Consider the following 18,402-nt stretch of genomic DNA (forward strand, 5'->3'; position numbering starts at 1 on the left):
TCCTCCACCAGGGTGTCTGGTGAGCCAAGGAGAGAGGAGCCCCACCTGTGGCCTTCCCTTCAGGATCCAGACCTCTGGGAATCCTCTGTTTCTTCCATTGCCTGAGTTGTGTGAATGATAGAATTGTTGTTCAAATTTAATGTTTTAAGTAGTCCCCACTTGGTGGGGTGGGAACTCCTAAACATCTTCTGCCTCCTTTTCATTTGCTTTTTCTTCCTTTCACCTAGCCTCTATTGTGTTACTCAGATTTCAAAGGGTTTTCTTTTCATTCCTGCATTCTTGAATTTGAAAAGCCAATGTAGGGCTTACTTGTTCTGATTTGTAACTGGGATTATAAAAGTAAATTGAGAAAACGAAAACCCTAAAGCCAGATTTTCTTAGAGTTTGCTTGTGGGATAGTTTCAAAATATAAATTAGATTCTAAAGTTATTGTCAGTGTCTTTTTAAAATAAATTCATAATAGAAATTGTTATTTAATAACACAGATTCCCTTTCACAAACTAAATTGTAGCATGTCTAAGGAGGATTTTTCTCTTTTGGAAATTTTCAAGGGAACACAAATTTAAAACCAAAGTTCTTAGAAAACAAAAAGGCCAGCTTTAACACTTGAATAGCAGCGATTTAGGATTCAGAGGGGTTATAAGAGGCCCTTTCATTTAATGCTGTCTTGATCATTTTCAATAAGTATTCTGAGAAAGGCTTTAATTCTGTCTTTAGAGTTTATCTAAAAGAATATTTCAAGGATGATATGTCTGTTTAAAATTGTTGAATTTAATTCATTTATTTTTTCCAAGCTTAAGTTACCAAGTTAAAGCGAGGTGATATAAATATTTCAGAGTTACAAACACATCTTGGAATAAATATATGACTTTGAAGTGGACATCATGGCAGTCAGCCATTTTTTCTCATAAAATGTTCTATATTAAAACATTTATCTGGGCGTGGTAGTGCATGCTTATAATCCCCGCGCTTGGGAGGCTGAGATAGGAGGATCACATGGGTTTAAAGCCAGCCTCAGCTACTTAGTGAGGCTCTCAACAACTTGGTGAGACCCTGTTTCCAAATAAAGTATAAAATAGGTCTGGGAGTATAGCGCGGTGGTAGAAAAGCCCCTGAGTTCCACCCCCAGTACCACAAAAAACAAAAACAAAAAATTTAAAGTTGAGTATGGTGTCCCATGTTTGTGATACCAGTACTTGGGAGGCTGAGACAGGAGGATCCGGGTTTGGGGCCTGCCTCAGCTATTTATAGAGGCCCTCCACAACTTAGTGAGGCCCTGTTTCGAAATAAAGAATAAACAGTAGGGCTGGGGTGGAGCTCAGAGGTAAAATGCTCCTGGGCTCAATACCCAGTACCATAAAAAACTAAAATTAGAGTCTTATGTCAACCAGTTGTTGTGATTCTAGGAAGGAAATCCCAAGCAAAACATAAGAGTAAAATTACAAGTAAGTTGTTCAAGTCAGAATAAACAGTGTGTGCTATGGAATGGCTGCACTGCCTCATTACAGAAGCTTCTTACAAGGCAGAGGGCTGGCCTGGGGCTGCCAGCCCCTGGTCTGGACAGCGTGTGGGCAGCGAGGCATCGGCTCAGAGTACAGTGTTCTTGTTGGCAACAGCTTCGGGGTCTCTCTTTGCAGGTGTGGTTCCCGACGGCACGTATGAAGTATGTTCAAGGACCACAGGACAAGCAGCAGCTGGTAGGTTCACACCCAGAGTTACTTCTGCTACGTTTTAACATCAGGAGGATATTTAAACAAATTCTATTTGTTTTTTAATTATTTTTAAAAACAGCTGGGCGTGGTGGGCACGCTTGTCATCCCAGCATTGGGGAGGCTTGAGACCGGAGGATCGCGGTTCGCAGACAGCCTCAGCTACTTAGCGAGGCCCTGTGCAACTCAGACCTGGTTCCAAAATAAAGAATAAAAAATAGGGCAGGGGGTGTAGCTCGGAGGTCGAATGCCCCTGGGTTCCATCAACAGACCCACAAAAAAAAAAAAAAATTTTTTTAAACATTTTAAAAACTATTTTGGAATGATACCTGCATATTTGTATGTACTTAATGATACTTTTTACCCTTCACATATTTAAACCCTGTTGGTATAGCTTTGCATGTGCAGCAAAGTTATATTGAAATAAGTGATGTGTACAACAGTAAAGTATAAAAAAATCTAATTGCTGTTGAAGTTTACCAAAAGGAAAGGACACTTCTAGCATGGGAGGACCTTCAGGTCAGAGGTCCAAAGGTGGAGAGAGTTCCTTGGGTAAAAGCCAGGTGCGTCCCCAGAGCACTTCAGCCCAGAGGATGAGAGCAGGGCTGGTCAAGCAGTGTCTCCTCAGAGTGGCTCCACTGGGCCAACAGTCAGGTGAAAGCAGGACGGGGTCTGAAAGGCCGGCCGAGGGGTTTGGACTTGGTGGGTGGCACTGGGGAGGCTACACTGTCAAGTGGTTTTCAAGGGTCGGAAGGCAAAGAGACCTGCGAGACCACTTAGGAGGCGGCCGGAAGGAGTGTGATGGAGACTCGGCATACGGCGCAGTTATCTCATTTCATGTTATGAAGTTGGGCGGGGGAGCTCTCGGCAGGCATTTGTTTAAAGGCTCTTAAAACACAGAGAGGAACACTGATGAAGGCTAGTCAAGTCTCCTGCCACCCTCTCCAGCCCAGCCACAGGGCTCACCCTAGGCAACCGAGGCCGCGGCTTGGCACCCCACTGACAGGCCCCAGAGAGCACTGCAGGAGGGAGGGAGGTTGCTTGGCTTGTAGTGACAGCAGCCCCGCTGGCTGCACTACAGGGGAGCCCACGAGAGGGCATGTTCAGGTGAATTACGAACGTCCCCCCAGCTCAGCACCGCCACGCTCTCCAGTTCTTGCCTTTGCTCTTCTCTGGCGGCCTCATTCGTTTTTTTATCCCTCTTGACTGATGGCCTCCTTATACATGGCTGGGCCTGGGGTTGCTGAGTGCGCATGAGCCTTATTTCCTCACTCCGAGTCCTCAGACGGGCCAGCCTTGTTTCGACCCCAGAGAAGGATTTTTATTTTTCCAGTTTTGATGTTCACCTGGACTGATTACCTAATTATTTCTGGCTAATGAGATAGGGTCATTGCAGTCTCTGTTGCAGACATGGGAAGGCAGGTCAGTTTAGGGACAGGAGAGGGAATCTAGTTCTCAGGGTAACGACAGGTGCTATTTACAAAAAGCAGCGGGGTACCCTGAACAGAAACCGAGTAATAGCCTGATGTTTCTGACAGGCCTGGCCATGAAAACCATTCACCATTATAAATGGCCGTCATATGCTTCTTAAATGTAGGAAGGACTGTTTAAGTTCCTATGATCAGTACTTTCCAAAAATGTCACATCTTCATTGAAACAGAAAGTAGTAGTGCTGGAACCTGGACGCTCAACGTGTTGTGGAAAATGTGTGGGATCGATGTTCACATGGACCCAAACATTGGCAAAAGGCTGAATGCTCTAGGCAACACCCTGACGACGCTGACCGGAGAGGAGGACATAGACGACATCGCCGACCTCAGCTCCGTGAACATCGCCGGCCTCTCAGATGAGGATGAAGTGGACACCATGTCTCCCACCATCCATGCAGTGAGTAGCTCGTGTTTGGCATGCTCCAGAGTTGGCTCTCCTTGAGACAGGGCAGGCTTCAATTGTGGGTCATTAGTATATCTTAGCTGCTGCGGGGGGGTGGGGAACGGGACTGGGACTGCCTGAGTCTGTTCTCGATACTTTTCTCAGCTGTTTCGTCCACCTGGTGCCTTACCCTGTAGGTATGTAGACGTACAGGGTGGAGGCAGGCAGAGGGGAGGCAGACACAGACTGACTCTGCCTGGCCTGCGGGTGGAGTGTGCAGTGGGACAGGAAGGGGAAGAGAGAGATTGCTAAGAGCTACGGGGTTTCTTTTTGGGTGATGAAAAGGTTCCTAGGTGATGCTGTACAAACATGCTAAAAAAATTACACATTTTGTTTTATTTTTTTAAATATTTATTTATTTATTTATTTATTTATTTATTGGTGGTACTGGGGTTCCTGGAAGCCCTTCTACCTCCGGGCTACACTCCCAGACCTATTTTTACATTTTTATTTGGAATCAGGGTCTCCTAAGCCAGCGCGCGCGGCTGGCTTCGAACCTGCGCGATCCTCCTGTCTCTGCCTCCCAAGCGCGGGGATTACAAGCGTGCGCCACCACGCCCGGCAAAAAATTACACATTTTAAATGGGTGAATTATATGGTATGTGAATTGCATCTTAAAGATTTTGTAAATAAATCTCAAAGCAAAGTATACTCACAGAAGTACACATTCAAAAATATGTATTCCTATCCCTACTACTCATTCTATAGTATCAAGTTATTTGGTAGAAAGAAAGCTATTCTGCTTTTGTTTGGGTATTGGTTTTCAAAAAGTATGTTAGCAATTTTTAATTATTATGCCATTAAATAGTTTGTTCTTGGAATTTTTTAAATTAATGTTATCGTTTATTATTTAGAGTTCAGATGGAAGTTCAGTAAGTGGAGATGGCCACAAGCTCACCTTTGGGCAGCGACTTGTAAACCACCTTCTAGGCCTGACACCCTCCCGTCAGCGCCATTCTGTTCCTGCAGAGTATCTATGTGACCCCGAGATGTGGGGCGCCCCTCAGCCTAGCCAGTCTCACTTGAAAGCATGCAGAGCACACTCATGGGGAAACGTAGGTAGCAACGAAGTCGACTCCTTGTGAGAATGAGGAGGCTTGAATCAGTGGAGAATCCAATCACCTCACCTGTGTAGACCGCTCTGATTCTTGCATGCGTCCCTTGATTTAAGCTGTCAGTTCTGTAGTATAGATTTGCTCGGTGAAATGAGGGGGGTACTGACACATGCTTTTGATTTTTCAGGAAGCTGTAGATTATCGGAGACAAGGAACATCCTCTAGCCAGCCAGGAGAACTTAGAGGAAGAAAAATTGTGAAGCGTTTAGTGGATATCAGAGAACTGAATGAACAAGCCAAAGTAATAGATGATCTCAAGTATGTGTTGTGATTTTCAATCTAATGCAGTGTTCTCTAGCAAAAGAATCTTAGGGTCCAAAAATGGTGGAAGTTGGGTTTGGGCTAATAAAACTTTGAGTTTATCAATGATATCACTAAGGGCCAAAGAAGTTCAATCACTTTCCTGCGGTGGCAGCTCGTCAGTAATCAAGTGAAGCCTGGAGCCCCATCTGTTGCTCTCCACAGCACCTCGTTTCTGAACAGTTCATGACTGACTTTGTAGCACGTGTACATCTCTCCTCTTGTGTATCTTTACATGCTTATATACATGGGCACTTTAGTAGTTTGATAGTGTTTCTAGAATGGATAGTTTAGAAGAGAAAACGTTATTAACTGCTTTTTATGAGTTTGCAGTTAGTCATCTCAGTTTAAATCCTCATGACATTTTTGCAAGGTTAGATGACATTACCTAAAGTTATTAATGGGAAGATTGACTCGGAGTAGTTGAAAAGCACTGGGATTTGGACTGGGTTGTATGTGACTTCAGAGTTGATGCTTCCTCCACCCTAGTCCAGTTCTGAGAACTGAGATGGGAAGGAGAGAGCAGGAGAGCAGGCGCCTGCCGCATGATGCTCAGAAATGCCCCCTCCGTGCGACAGAGCTTCTTCCCGCTAAACTCTGAAGCTTCTCATCTTCGTGCACCCATACCTGGGCTTTAGGTTTTTTTTTTGTTGTTGTTGTTTTGTTTTTGCACTCAGTGACTTTTCCACAGACATATGCATTTTATACAATAAAAGGTATTGCCTGAAAATTTGTCTGTGAATTATCTTATAGTCCCTCACGTTTTCCTGTTGACTTACATTACAGTTTGAGTTATGTTCTCAGGGGAAACAATGACTTGAAGAAAAATATATTCTTTTCCCAAAATCTTACCTGAGACTTATATGTAAAATATATATTACATGTTCTGGATTTTGCATGTAGACAGACATTTTTCTATAAGCAGGTCTGTGCTTTTCATGAGATTGCCACAGACTCTTAACATTGAAGTGGGTAAGAAGCTTTTTCTTAAGCATTAGACAAGTTTTGGGGGTTTGTTTTGTTTTACAGTTTGCAGATTTGAGTGTTAAAGAGGGTTTTAGTCTGATCACATCTGATCTTTGGTATTCTAACAAGTGAGAGAATTAAAAGGAGTGCATAAAAATCAGTTTGTGAAAATTCCAGGGTTAGTGTTGGATGCATGTGTGTCACTAGCAACATGATTTACCTTAAGATGTTAGACCACAACACGCCAATTAAAGCATATTTTTAAACATACGTGTTACTTTGTTCCTTCATTATAATAATTGCCATATTTGTTTTGCATTCAGAAAGCTGGGTGCAAGTGAAGGAACCATAAACCAGGAGATTCAGCGTTACCAGCAGTTAGAATCTGTGGCTGTGAATGACATTCGAAGAGATGTTCGCAAAAAATTACGAAGATCCAGTATGCGAGTGAGTACATGTCTGAGAAGAATTTTGTGTGACTATTTCTGCTTGGTACTTTATGAGACTCACCTGTGATGATGTTGGCGTTCAGTGCTGCTGACAAGACCTCCAGACCTGCTGTGTGCGGGGAACTCTTTAAAGCCCTGTACTCTGACAGTTCATTGGCTCCTCACAGCACTCCTGTGGGATGGTCTCTAATCTCTGTAGATAGTCCCAGCCTCCCTGTCCTGTCTCCAGGACGTACCTCTTCTTTGCCATTAGTATGCCTTGTAACTTTTTCCTGATAGCCAGGCGTGCTGCACCAGGGTAGAAGGAACTTGCCTCAGCTGACCTATGACGCAGCGCGGAGGTGTCGGGAGGAGAAGTGCGGCGCTGTCCTCTGTTGGGCTTCAGCCCTTCAGCGAGCCGGTGACTGGACTGTAGCCTTCCTTGCCAGTGTTTTCTTCCAACGTAGAGACATGTGGCTAGTGCTGATTGGAGCCTGGCGTTTCCCTTCTGCTCGGCTCTTTGCTTTGGTAATACCCCAGAGGTGGTATTACAGGTAGACTCCGGCTGACTAGTTTCTTCTGTAGGCAGACCTTACTGGGAACAGTACGGCGGCCTTCTCTGTCCATGGATTCAACCAACCACAGACTGAAAGTATTGAGATAAAATAATTGCGTCTGTACTGAACATGTGCAGACTTTTTTCTTACTATTATTCCCTAAACAGTACACTAACAGCTGTTTACATAAGTATTATCTAGAGCCTTAAAGTGTGCAGGAAGGTATGTCATAGTTTATATGCAAATACCGTGCCATTTTATGTATGGGGCTTGAGCACCCCCAAAATTTGGCTTCTGTGGAGTGTCCTGGAACCAGTCACTCAAAGACACTGCATGAGGACTGTGCTTGGGTGACCTTCAGGTGGTTCCTTTCCGTCCCTGCTGGAAACCTAGGGCGTTTTTCCTGCTTTTCCTGTTGGATCTGGTGTGACTCCTGGAGGAACACCTTGGAGCGTTGTGGGCTGCTGGACCCCTTGCCTTCAGCATCTCATGGGCTGCCCTCCCTGCACTGACTCCCTGTGGCTCCGCGTCCTCCTCCAGTCAGATCAGGAACTGGCTGGCTCTGGCTACTTGGCAGGATAGAGCGGCTACTTGCAAGCTTCTCACAAGGAACTGAAACTAGGCGCCCAGCAACACTCTTCAAAAACCAGTGAATGCTTTTTTACATTTTTTAATCAAAAATAACCCTTCCTTTTTTTTTTCTCAGAATGAAATTTTGGGGTGACAGTCCAGTACATAAAGAACATTAACTCAGAGCTTCCAGGCTCCAGGCAGGACAGAGGTTGCAGGATCCAGGAGTCCTGATCGCTCCTAATCTTAGTACACTGCTCTAAACTGTGTATTTACAATACATTTTATTTAAAATAAAGCCCAGTTTATTCACTAATCTCTGGTAGTAATAGATAGATGTTGGTGATTTGTTACGCTAAATTCTGTATTTTAAATCTTTACTACCTAAAAATCATATACTGTAAATGGAACATTGCTGTGTGCTGTTTATGAGATAGTTTGTTTGTAGTCGATAGTGGACAGTTAAGAAATAAAACTAGATAGGATGAAGGAAATTGGTGAAACAACATCTGTTTTTTTGTTTTGTTTTTTCTGTTTTTTGTTTTTTGGGTTTTTTTTTTTTTTTTCGGTGGTACTGGAGATTGAACCCAGGGACATTCTACCTCTTAGTTACACTCCTGGGCCTTTTTTGTTTTTTTATTTTGAAACAGGGTCTCCCTAAGTTGCTGAGGCTGACCTTGAACCTGCGATCCTCCTGTCTCCCTCTTCTAGTACTGGGATGTAGGCATGCACCACTGCAGGCTACATCTGGGTTCTATATACTTGTCCCATTCAGCATTCCCCTTCAGTGCCCTTCCCCTTCTTGAATTCTAGACCTGTACTATCTCAGAATCTTTGCATACAGAGCCTCTCCCCACATTTCGGGCAGGGACTCGCATGCACGCGAGTGCTCAGGTACCTCTGTACCTTCCTGGCCATGTGAGGAGCTCTGTAGCAGGGCTGCCTGTCTCCGCACCCCCTTGGGATGAGTGGTGGTCCCCTGCCCCAGCTTCCTCATTTCCTCTCCGTTCTTTTGAGCCATCTCCTTTATTCTCCCTTGCTTCTGTGCTCCTCCACCCTGCCTCTGCTCTCTGCTCCTGAGTCAGTGGCACAGTCCCGCCGCTCCTGGGCTGCTCCCAGCTGCCGGCTCGCCTGTCTACTCCTGTGAGCCAGCGGCTCCTGCCCTCCTCGCACAGCCCCGCCCGCCGGAGCTGGTGCTGCTGTGCTTGACTCGCCTTTAATGTCAGCTGGGGACAGCTAACCTTGACAGCGGAACGTGCTATTTGTCTGAAGTGCAAAAGACAGCAGAAAGTAGTGGTCGGCATCACATTTTTCCTTTCCCATTTCATCAGGCTGCTTCTCTAAAGGATAAGTGGGGCTTGGGATACAAACCAAGTTACAACCGACCAAAAGCCATTTCTGCTTCCGGAAGACCACCGCTTAAGCGAATGGAAAGAGCCAGGTAATTGACATCCCAGTCTGTGAGATGAGGGTGAAGGCCAGCCTCTTGCCAAGGTTAAGGGCTTTAACTGGGTGCCAGTTGGGCAAACTGTAGATCTAAGGTGGAAAAATAGCAGGCACGCTGGTTCCTGAAGACCCCTTACCACGTTTACAACAATACAGTAGTGTTCCTTAGTGACGGAGTACACGCTGTTCAGACCAGCAGAGACACAGAAACGCGCAGGGTGAGAGCGGTGGCCAAACACGTCAGCTGAGGAAATGTGATTGCCTCTGAGAAATGGGAATCTTAAATTGAATGACAGAGCTGTAGTGTTAAACCCACTCCACTACAGTAAGAAATACAAGTCTCTTCATTTTGAGTTAATTAGAACATCGAGTCTTTTACATGATTGATGCTAAGGATTAAGAAGTAAAATGCTAACATTTGAGTCTCTTAATAAGGCAAATACTTAAAAACAGAACATTGATGTTATAGTCAGATGTTTATAAAGTTCAAAATTTTTTAAAGATGAGAATATTAGTGTATAAAAACTTTATATTTTACCTGTAGTTCTCGAGTAGGAGAAACTGAAGAACTTCCAGAAATCCGTGTGGATGCAGCATCTCCTGGGCCCAGAGTAACTTTTAACATCCAGGATACAGTAAGAGAGATATTATTTGTTAGAAATACACATCGCTAAGTAGTTGTTAAATTAAAATATGACAGTATTGTTCAATTTCAAAATGCTGGTTCTCACCTCCAGTGAAAGGACATAGCTCTGAAACGTCCACACTGGCAGCTGTCGGGCCTCGCCACAGGCCTCTGGGCTTTTGGAGTACAGCAGAGACGCCCTAGCAACTAGCTCCAGGCGGGGAAGGTTGGCTGGGTCGTTTCTCTGGCAAGTGAGAACCTACAGTGTTCTGCTCTCACACGTAGCAGTGTGAAGCGCTGTGCTGGCGTGTGTCTAGCCTGGAGGGTGTGATAATAGCAGAAGCTGAATGGCCCTCACTCCATAGCTTGTTGACGTGTTGCTTTATGTTTGTTACTTGTTACTTTTAAACCATTGTTATTTTTCATGAGTTTTTATTTTATTTTCTTATTATTTTAATTAAGTTGAGAAATACAGTATGGGAAAGTACACCACAATCCAGCTCTCCTGGGGAAGGGTATTTTCAGGTACTTATTAAGAACAACATAAATAATGCTCTAAAACCAATTAACCACTCTGAAAATCTGCTTTCAAATTTTTCTTTCCTTGCAAACTAAACTCAGATCTGAGAAATATCTTACATGAAGATGTAAGATGGTTTAGATCTTTTTTCATTATATGTTTTATAAGCTCTTGCATGCCTATGTTTTAGTTCTATGTGGTTCAATATTATTTTGATCTTTAAAACTAAAAACCTATATCAGTTAATCAATCCAACCAAATCGTAAACCAAAAACTGCAGTGTTTAGTTACTTGCTGATCCCTACCTAAATCTCTTTTCCTCACTTAGAACTACAAAATGAATCTTCTCAAAAACAGGACTCTTAAGTACTTCAAACTAATATTAAAATATAACTCAGAACAACAAATTAATCATTGAATATTACCTTTGAGTTACTAATAGTCTTTATTAAATGATTCATTTACTTATGATGTTAACATTTTAAGCCAAATATTTTCTAATGTTTTGTTATACTGAATTCAGTCAAATGGATTTTCTTTTAGAACTAGTAGATTGTATTACACTAAGCTTGGTGAGTAATTTTCTTTTACTAAAAAACTAATTAGGGGAAAATTTTTCATTTTTACTTTAAATTTTATTTGACCATGCTGGGCATCAAACCCAAGGCCTCATATAGACTAGGAAATCACTCTACCCCTGAGCTACATATACCTCAACCCTAATTAGATGGTTCTTAAAGATACTAATATTTGAAGTAATTAAAGTCCTCTTTTTAATAACTGTACCCTGTTTTATAAAAATGACATAGGAAACCATAAATTAGATAATAAATGTGAGATTAAATACTAGATTTGCTAATTCTAAATTATAAAATGGATAATTAGGGTATAGTTACTTATAAACATAAAACAGAGGTAAATTTCTACAGAAGCTTACCGCAGTTTTAAAATTTGAAAGATAGTTCCAACACACTTGCTTTTACTTGTTTACTCAGGAACATGTTTGTTTCATAAATGAAGCACATCTGGTTTCAGCAAATGTTTGAAATTTTGAATGTAGGAGTTCATTATGAATCATTAGTAGCACCCAGTAGTTTGGGGGTTTCGGGGATTTTGGGTTTTTTTTTTTTCTTCCTCTCAACTAGGACTGGAACTCAGGGACATTCTACCTCCGAGCTAAACCATCAGCCCTATTTTTTATTCTTTTTTTTGAAATAGGGTCTCACTAAGTAGCGGAGGCTGGCTGTGAACCTGTGATCCTCCTGTCTCAGCCTCCCAAGTACTGGGATGACTAGTGTGCACCACCACACCTGCCTATAGCATCCAGTAGTTCTTAGGAATAAATTACATTATCTTGTACATTACACTTGACAAAGGCTAAGCATTTTCAAATGATATTCAAACAGCTCTTTAAGATAGGAATGAAAATTAGATCATAGAAAGTTGTGTAGGTTTTTTTCAACTTTTTAAAAACAGTGGCCTCCTACCACTGAAGTTCTGAGTTAAAAACATGGTGTTTGTAGAAACTATTTACCTTAAAATACAGCATCCTTAGCTTTTGTTTTGGGGTGTTTTTTTGTTTTGTTTTTGATACTGGGGATTGAACTCAGGGACATTTTACTGTGGAACTACGCCCCCAACCACTTTTATTTCTCATTATGAAACAGTCTCACTATTTTCAAGGTTCCCCCGTGTTGCTGAGGCTGGCCTTGAGCCTGCGATTCTCCCAATATTTGAATTACAGGCATGGGCCATCAGGCCCAGCTTACATAAAATATCCTGAAGTGTGTTGGATTCGAGTTTTACTACTCAACTACTTGCACATCTTTCTTCAGCCTGTGAGGGACTCATGTTTTAAAGATACATCCACAAAGGCTCCTCCGGCACGATAGCTCGTGCCCTGTGTGCTGACCTCGCCTGCTGCATGCTCTCCATCGCTGATCGCTCCTGCTGTTCTGATTTTTGTTTGATCACATTTTTTTTGTTCCCATGTTTAATATCTGATTTAAAGAATGTCAGTATTTACTAATTTATATAATATAAAGAATTACATGTGTACTAACTAACATGTTACACGTTCCTCTAAAGTAAAATCCCGCTGGTTTTTAAAGAGCTAGTGGAGAGCTCTGGTCTGACCTTCTCCTTCCTCGGTGTGCCACTCTTTCATTCCTAAGTTTGCCCTTTCTTTCAGTTCAGAGTGTAAAAATTGAACCCTGAATTTTAAAATGTCTAAACTCATGTTTTTGTTTTTTCTTCTTTAATTGAGAAGGAACTTGAAGTGTGAATCTGATTCACATTTTCTCTTTTAAAATCAGTTTCCAGAGGAGACAGAACTGGACCTTTTGTCGGTGACTGTTGAAGGCCCATCTCAGTACTCATCAAATAGTGAAGGATCGTGTTCCGTGTTCAGTTCTCCCAGGACTCCGGGAGGATTTTCGCCAAGCATTCCTTTCCAACCTGCAGAGGGTCGACGGGATGACAGTTTGTCTTCAACCAGTGAAGACTCCGAAAAAGATGAAAAGGATGAGGATCGTGAGCGGGAAAGGTTTTATATTTACAGAAAACCCTCGTGAGTAGCCCTCTTGCCGTCTGTCCTCCTGATCAGATGCTATACACCCACTTCTCTTTCATGTTCTTTAAAGAATTATTTTGTCTTATTTATTGAGATAAAATTTACATTGGTGTAGCTACCTGTTCCAGTGTTCAACTGGATAGTTGTGGGAGGAGGGTACTGGAAATGAACCCAAAGGTACTCTACCACGGAGCTGTAACCCCAACCCTTTTTATTTTTTAATGTACTTTGCGTCTATGATTTTGACAGTTTTAGCTTCCTCCTAGAAGTGGAATCATGCAGCACTTGTCCTTCTTTGACTGGCTTCTACCATGTAGTATAATGTCCCCATATTCATTTATTTGATCACATATTCCAGCCTTTCCTCCTTTTTTAAGGAGACATTGCGTGTCCGGTGTGTTTCTTATTTATATATCCTTGTATTGCTGCATTGCCGTCTCCGGGCATGATGTAGTTCGGTGTGATAGGGACATATGTGCACACAGCACTCAATGATGGCCCCATGCATGCTGTTGAGATTGGCATTGTTAATTTTACTTATGTGTATAACATCAGAGGACTGTTCTTCATTCTCCCACCCCACCGCCCTCCTCGTCACTCCACCGCGGTTTCTCCTCTGTTATCTGGAGCCCCTCTGGTGTCATGATTGCTCCCAGCTTCCGCCTGTGAGAGAAGACGCAGGACCCTTCACGTTCTGTGACTGGCTGATCTCAGTGGACACAGTATTCTCCAGTCCTTCCATTTTCCTGCAGATGACATTATTTTGTTCTTTGCTGAGAAGAATTGCATTGTGTGGTTATCCCATAGTTTTGTGACCCATTCATCTGTTGATGGACACCCAGGCTGGTTCCATAATTTGGCTGTTGTGAATTGTGCTGCTCTAAGCATGGATATGCATGTATCACTATAATATCTGATTTCATTTCCTTTGGAAAGATCCCCAGAAGTGATATAGCTGGATCCTACAGTGGATCCATTCCCAGTTTTCTGAAGAATCTCCACACCAATCTCTGTAGCAGCTGTACTAATTCTCAGTCCCACTAAGAGTATAGAAGAGTTCCTATTTCCCCACATCCTCTCCAGCATTTATTGTTGTTTGACTTCTTGATGATTGCCATTCTGATTTGGCTTAGATGGAATCTCGGTGTAGTTCTGACTTGCCTCTCCCTGATTGCTAAGGATGTTGAACATTTTTTCCGTATATGTATCGGCCATTTGTATTTCTTTTGTGAAGTGTCTATTTAGATCAATTGCTCATTTCTTTTTTTTTTTTTTAGTGTTAAATCTTTTAAGCTTTTTGTATATTCTAGATATTAGTCCTCTATCAGAGAAGTAGCTCGCAAAGATCTGTTCCCATTCCTAAGACTCTCTAGAATCTTGATGGTTTCCTTTGCTAAACAAACTTTTTAATTTAATATCATCCCAGTTATTAATTCTTGTTTAAATTTTCTGAGTTTTAGAGGTCTTACTGAGGAAGTTTTTACCAGTGCCTATATGTTGGAGTGTTGGACCTGTGCCCTCCTCCAGTCATTTCAAAACCTCTGGTCTAATTTCCACGTCTTTGATCTATCTCAAGTTGACTCTTAATGCAGGATAAGAGGTTGAGGTTTAATTCCATTTTTCTATGAATGTATAACCAACCAGTTTACCCAAGACCATTTATTGAAAAGGCTGTCTTTTCTCCAACGTAAGTATTTGGCACCTTTGTCTAAAATCAACTGGTTATAAGTATGTGGATTTGTTTCTGTGTCTTCTATTCTGTTTCACTGGTCTATGTGTGTTTTTGTGTGAATACCATGCTGTTGTTATTATTGTAGCTGTACAGATAATTTAAAGTCAGGAATTGTGATGCCTCCTGCATGGTTCTTATTGCTAAGAATTGCTTTGGCTATTCTGGGATCAATTTTCTTTACTTTGATTAGGTTGGCTAAGGGTTTATCAATCTTGTTTATCTTTTCAAAAAGACAGTTTATTATTTTGTTGATCTTTTGTATTCTTTTCCTCTATTTCATTGATTTCTGCTCTGATTTTCATTCTTTCCAGCTTTCTGCTGGCATTGAAATTAGTCTGTTCCTCTTTTTAAGGACCTTGAGTTACATCATTAGTTTATTTGGTGACTTTCTGATTTTCTTAGATGGGCACTCAATGCTATAAGTTTCCCTCTTAATATCACCTTCAAAGTGTCTATAGATTTTCTTATGTTGTGTCTATTTTTGTTTAATCCTAGAAATTTATTATTTCTCTCTTATTTCTTCTCTGATCCAGTTCTTATTCAAAAATGTATAATTCAGCCCAGCATAGTGGCACACATATATAATCTCAGTACTTGGGAGGATGAGACATGAGAATCACGTTCTTGGCCAGCCTCAGCAACTTAATGAGATCCTGTTTCAAAATATAAAAAATAAAAAAGGGCTGGGTGTAGCTCAGAGGTAGAATGTCCCCAGGTTCAATTCCCAACGCCAAAAGAACAAACAAAAACTTTATGGGTCTTCCTGATCTTGGTTTCTACTGCTTATGAGGCCCACACTCCACAAGGGGAGAGATTGTATTATTCCAAGTGAGGCATGGATGGCTCAGTTACTTAGCCCCAGGGACAGCACTGCTGCTTTGCAGCTGCGATCATGTGTGACTTTGCCAACCTAGACACTCCTGGTGCTCAAACTACTGTGTAAGATTTTATAGCCTTCTGAGTCTGTGACATGGTCGGCTGGGTTATTTTGCCCTGAAGAGACCACTGCTAAGGATCCTGTGACCCCCACGGGGCAGGGCGGACTGCTAGCTCTAGGTACCACCCTAGTATCCTTAGGGACTGTCTGCTACTTTACATTTCTGCTCTGTCCCACCGTGGCCTTTGCCCCTACCTCCACAGGGATGATTTGCAAACTCCCTGGTCACTTCCTGGTGAGTCCTCGAAGCCATGCAGACTCCCACTTGGCTGGTGTGTGTAGTTTGTGGGTCCCAGTGAGTTCAGCTCCAGCCTCAGAAGGTCACTGGGTGGTTGGAGATTTGAAGTCTTGAGCTATTTGAGTTTGGAGAGAGACGTTCAGTTGCTTTTTCACATTGCTTCTCTGCAGTCACTGGTCGACAGGATTTAGCTCTGCTCCTGGAGTTCATCTCTAGGAGGCGGTGGATCCCGGCAGCCACCAGCTCCAGTGCGGGCTCTCCGGGTTGGGCCTTCTCGGCTCTCCCCTCCCCTCTGCTCTTTGTGCTGCTCCTGGTTCAGCGACACTTCCGCTGTGCTCCTTCTTTTGAGTTCTGGCTGCTCTTCTTCTCTTGCCAAAAAGCAGTCTTTACACTACTGAGTTTGAAAGGTGTAGGAAGGAGACCAGAGACGGTGCCCTGGCCGTACAGGCTTCATTGGGTGACTCGCGGAGGGGTCTCCAGGAAGGGATGGAGCCCAGGTCCACTGCAGACGAGAGCTTCAATAGAGCGGGGTGTTACGGTGCTCGCGGCTGGGCAGCGATGGCCAGCTAGGATGTGAGCTACACGAGGGGCTCGTCGGCCAAGTCTGGGGCAAGACAGTGCACACATTTTCGGTCAGCAGGGGAAGGGTGCGTTGAGCTAGTCTTGGGACTTTCGAGCAAGCAAAGAGATCTGCAGAAGGACACATCTTCATGTGCTGAAGTCACTTTGTTTAAATGTAATGTAGTTCCGAGGCTCAGCAGGCCTCGACTCGGCCCTCTCTGGGCACTTCTTATTCTCTGTGTACTTTTCTTGTCTCTTCCTCTGTTGATGGATATTTGGATTTCTCCCACATCTTGGCTCCTGTGGAAACTGCTGCGGCGGCTGTGGAAGTGTTCTCTTCCAGATTCTAGTTCGGTCTTTTGGGGTTAATCACCCAGGAGGAGCACGGCTGGGTCCGACAGCAGCTCACCTGTGCTTCTCTAGGGAGCCTCCATTGTGTTATCTCTGGCTGCACCACCCGCATCCCCGCCAACAGTGATCGAAGGCTCCGCTTTCTCCATGTCCTTGCCGACACTCGTCTTTTTTTTGGTTTAATAATAGTCAGCTGTTGAGTTCCTTCTGTGTTTTAGAAATTACCCCTCACCAGATTGAGGGCTTACAAACGTTTCTTTCCCCTGGTGTGGCCTTCCTCGGCAGACGCTTGGCTTCCCCAGGTAGCCCCAGGCCCGTTGTGCTGGCCTGGCCGCGCTCGCCTTCGCGCTCACGAAGCACTGAGGCCCGTGTATTGAAGGCTTCCCTGTTTTTTCCTGGAGTTGTGTGGTTGTAGGTCTTACATTCAAGTCCGACTCGTTTTGATGTTTTTGAATGACATGACACAAAGTGTGTAGTTACGTGGTTAGGTGTGGGGCTATCTGTTAGCACTGTGTGGAAGAGCACTCGGTGGTATTTGTTTTCCTTCTCTGTCTTTCTGTCTTTTAATAAAGCCAGAAAAGCAGTGTTTAAGTTTTATAACTTGAGGAAATTGAGCCTCTGGGGATGTGTGAGAGCGGCACCTGCCCTGACGGTCAGACCAGATGCCTCAACACCGAGTCGGGAGGTTGTGTCTGCACCGTCACCCCAGGTGCTCGGCCTGACACCAGACTCTGGCCGGACTCTGCTGTGAGGAACTAGGACCCCGTGGGGTGGAAGGAAACTTAGTACGGTTGGGTATGGCGTGAACTCATCAAGCTAGACACTTTACCTCACATAACATTCTGGGAAAGTGATTTATTAAAAACAATTCCCACAGCCGGGCATGGTGGGCACGCTTGTAATCCCCGCGCTTGGGAGGCTGAGACAGGAGGTTCATGTGGGTTCGAAGCCAGCCTCAGCTACTCAGTGAGGCTCTTGGTAACTTAGTGAGACCCTGTTTCCAAATAAAATATAAAATAGGTCTGGGAGTATAGCCCGGAGGTAGAAAGCCCCTGGTTTCCACCCCCAGTACCAATACCCTCCCCCACACAAAATTCCTACTTTATTACAATGTAGTGACAAGTTTTTCTTTATTTCCCTTCAGACATACATCTCGCAAAAAAGCAACAGGCTTTGCTGCTGTGCACCAGTTGCTGACAGAACGCTGGCCAACAGCTCCCGTCAACCGGAGTCTCAGTGGCTCAACCACTGAAAGAAATATCGACTTTGAACTTGATATACGGGTCGAAATTGATAGTGGAAAATGTGTGCTCCACCCAACCACCCTTCTACAAGAACATGATGATATAAGTTTGAGAAGGTAAGGAATTGGTTGAAGTTACAATTAACTTCATCTGTTTAAAATACTGCTCACATATCGCTGAATTGTGTAACAACGGTTTCCCCCCTAATTCCAGAATGCATATGTAAAAAGTAGATGCTCATAGTTATGGTGATCAAGGGCTTAGTTGCATGACAGACAGTTCTTTTAAACAGATGTATTACCTGGCAACTAAAAATGAATACCTCTGAAATTATTTTTTCAACAGCATCAGTTTATTTTTTTGGATTTATACTGTTCTGGATTTTTTGTTTGTTTTGTTTTTTGGTTTTTTGTTTGTTTGTTTGTTTGTTTGTTTGTTTGTTTGGGTGGTCCTTACTGGGGGCAGAACCCAGGGGCTTTCTACCTCCGGGCTATCCTCCCAGACATATTTTATGTTTTATTTGGAAACAGGTCTAAGTTGCTGAGAGCCTCACGAAGTAGCTGAGGCTGGTTTCAAACCTGTGCGAACCTCCTGTCTCA

At 43.3% G+C, this 18,402-nt stretch overlaps 1 protein-coding gene across 2 annotated transcripts in view; it reads left to right on the forward strand.

Annotated features, from left to right (window-relative positions):
• Positions 1-18,402, forward strand: part of BLTP1 (bridge-like lipid transfer protein family member 1) — a gene marked incomplete at both ends in the record, with an annotated part of 166,205 nt that overhangs the window by 114,807 nt on the left and 32,996 nt on the right. The window contains 10 exons of one of the 2 annotated variants that reach the window (XM_080697986.1): positions 1,638-1,697; positions 3,370-3,596; positions 4,496-4,696; positions 4,884-5,014; positions 6,346-6,469; positions 8,909-9,018; positions 9,568-9,658; positions 10,111-10,173; positions 12,484-12,737; positions 17,704-17,919. In XM_080697986.1, coding sequence (XP_080554112.1) covers positions 1,638-1,697; positions 3,370-3,596; positions 4,496-4,696; positions 4,884-5,014; positions 6,346-6,469; positions 8,909-9,018; positions 9,568-9,658; positions 10,111-10,173; positions 12,484-12,737; positions 17,704-17,919 — 1,477 coding nt within the window. The remainder of the gene's footprint in view (positions 1-1,637; positions 1,698-3,369; positions 3,597-4,495; positions 4,697-4,883; positions 5,015-6,345; positions 6,470-8,908; positions 9,019-9,567; positions 9,659-10,110; positions 10,174-12,483; positions 12,738-17,703; positions 17,920-18,402) is intronic. The other variant, XM_080697987.1, reaches the window with a different exon arrangement.

The sequence above is a fragment of the Muscardinus avellanarius genome, assembly GCF_963383645.1.
Source record: "Muscardinus avellanarius genome assembly, chromosome: 6".
NCBI classification, from domain to species: Eukaryota; Metazoa; Chordata; class Mammalia; order Rodentia; family Gliridae; genus Muscardinus; species Muscardinus avellanarius.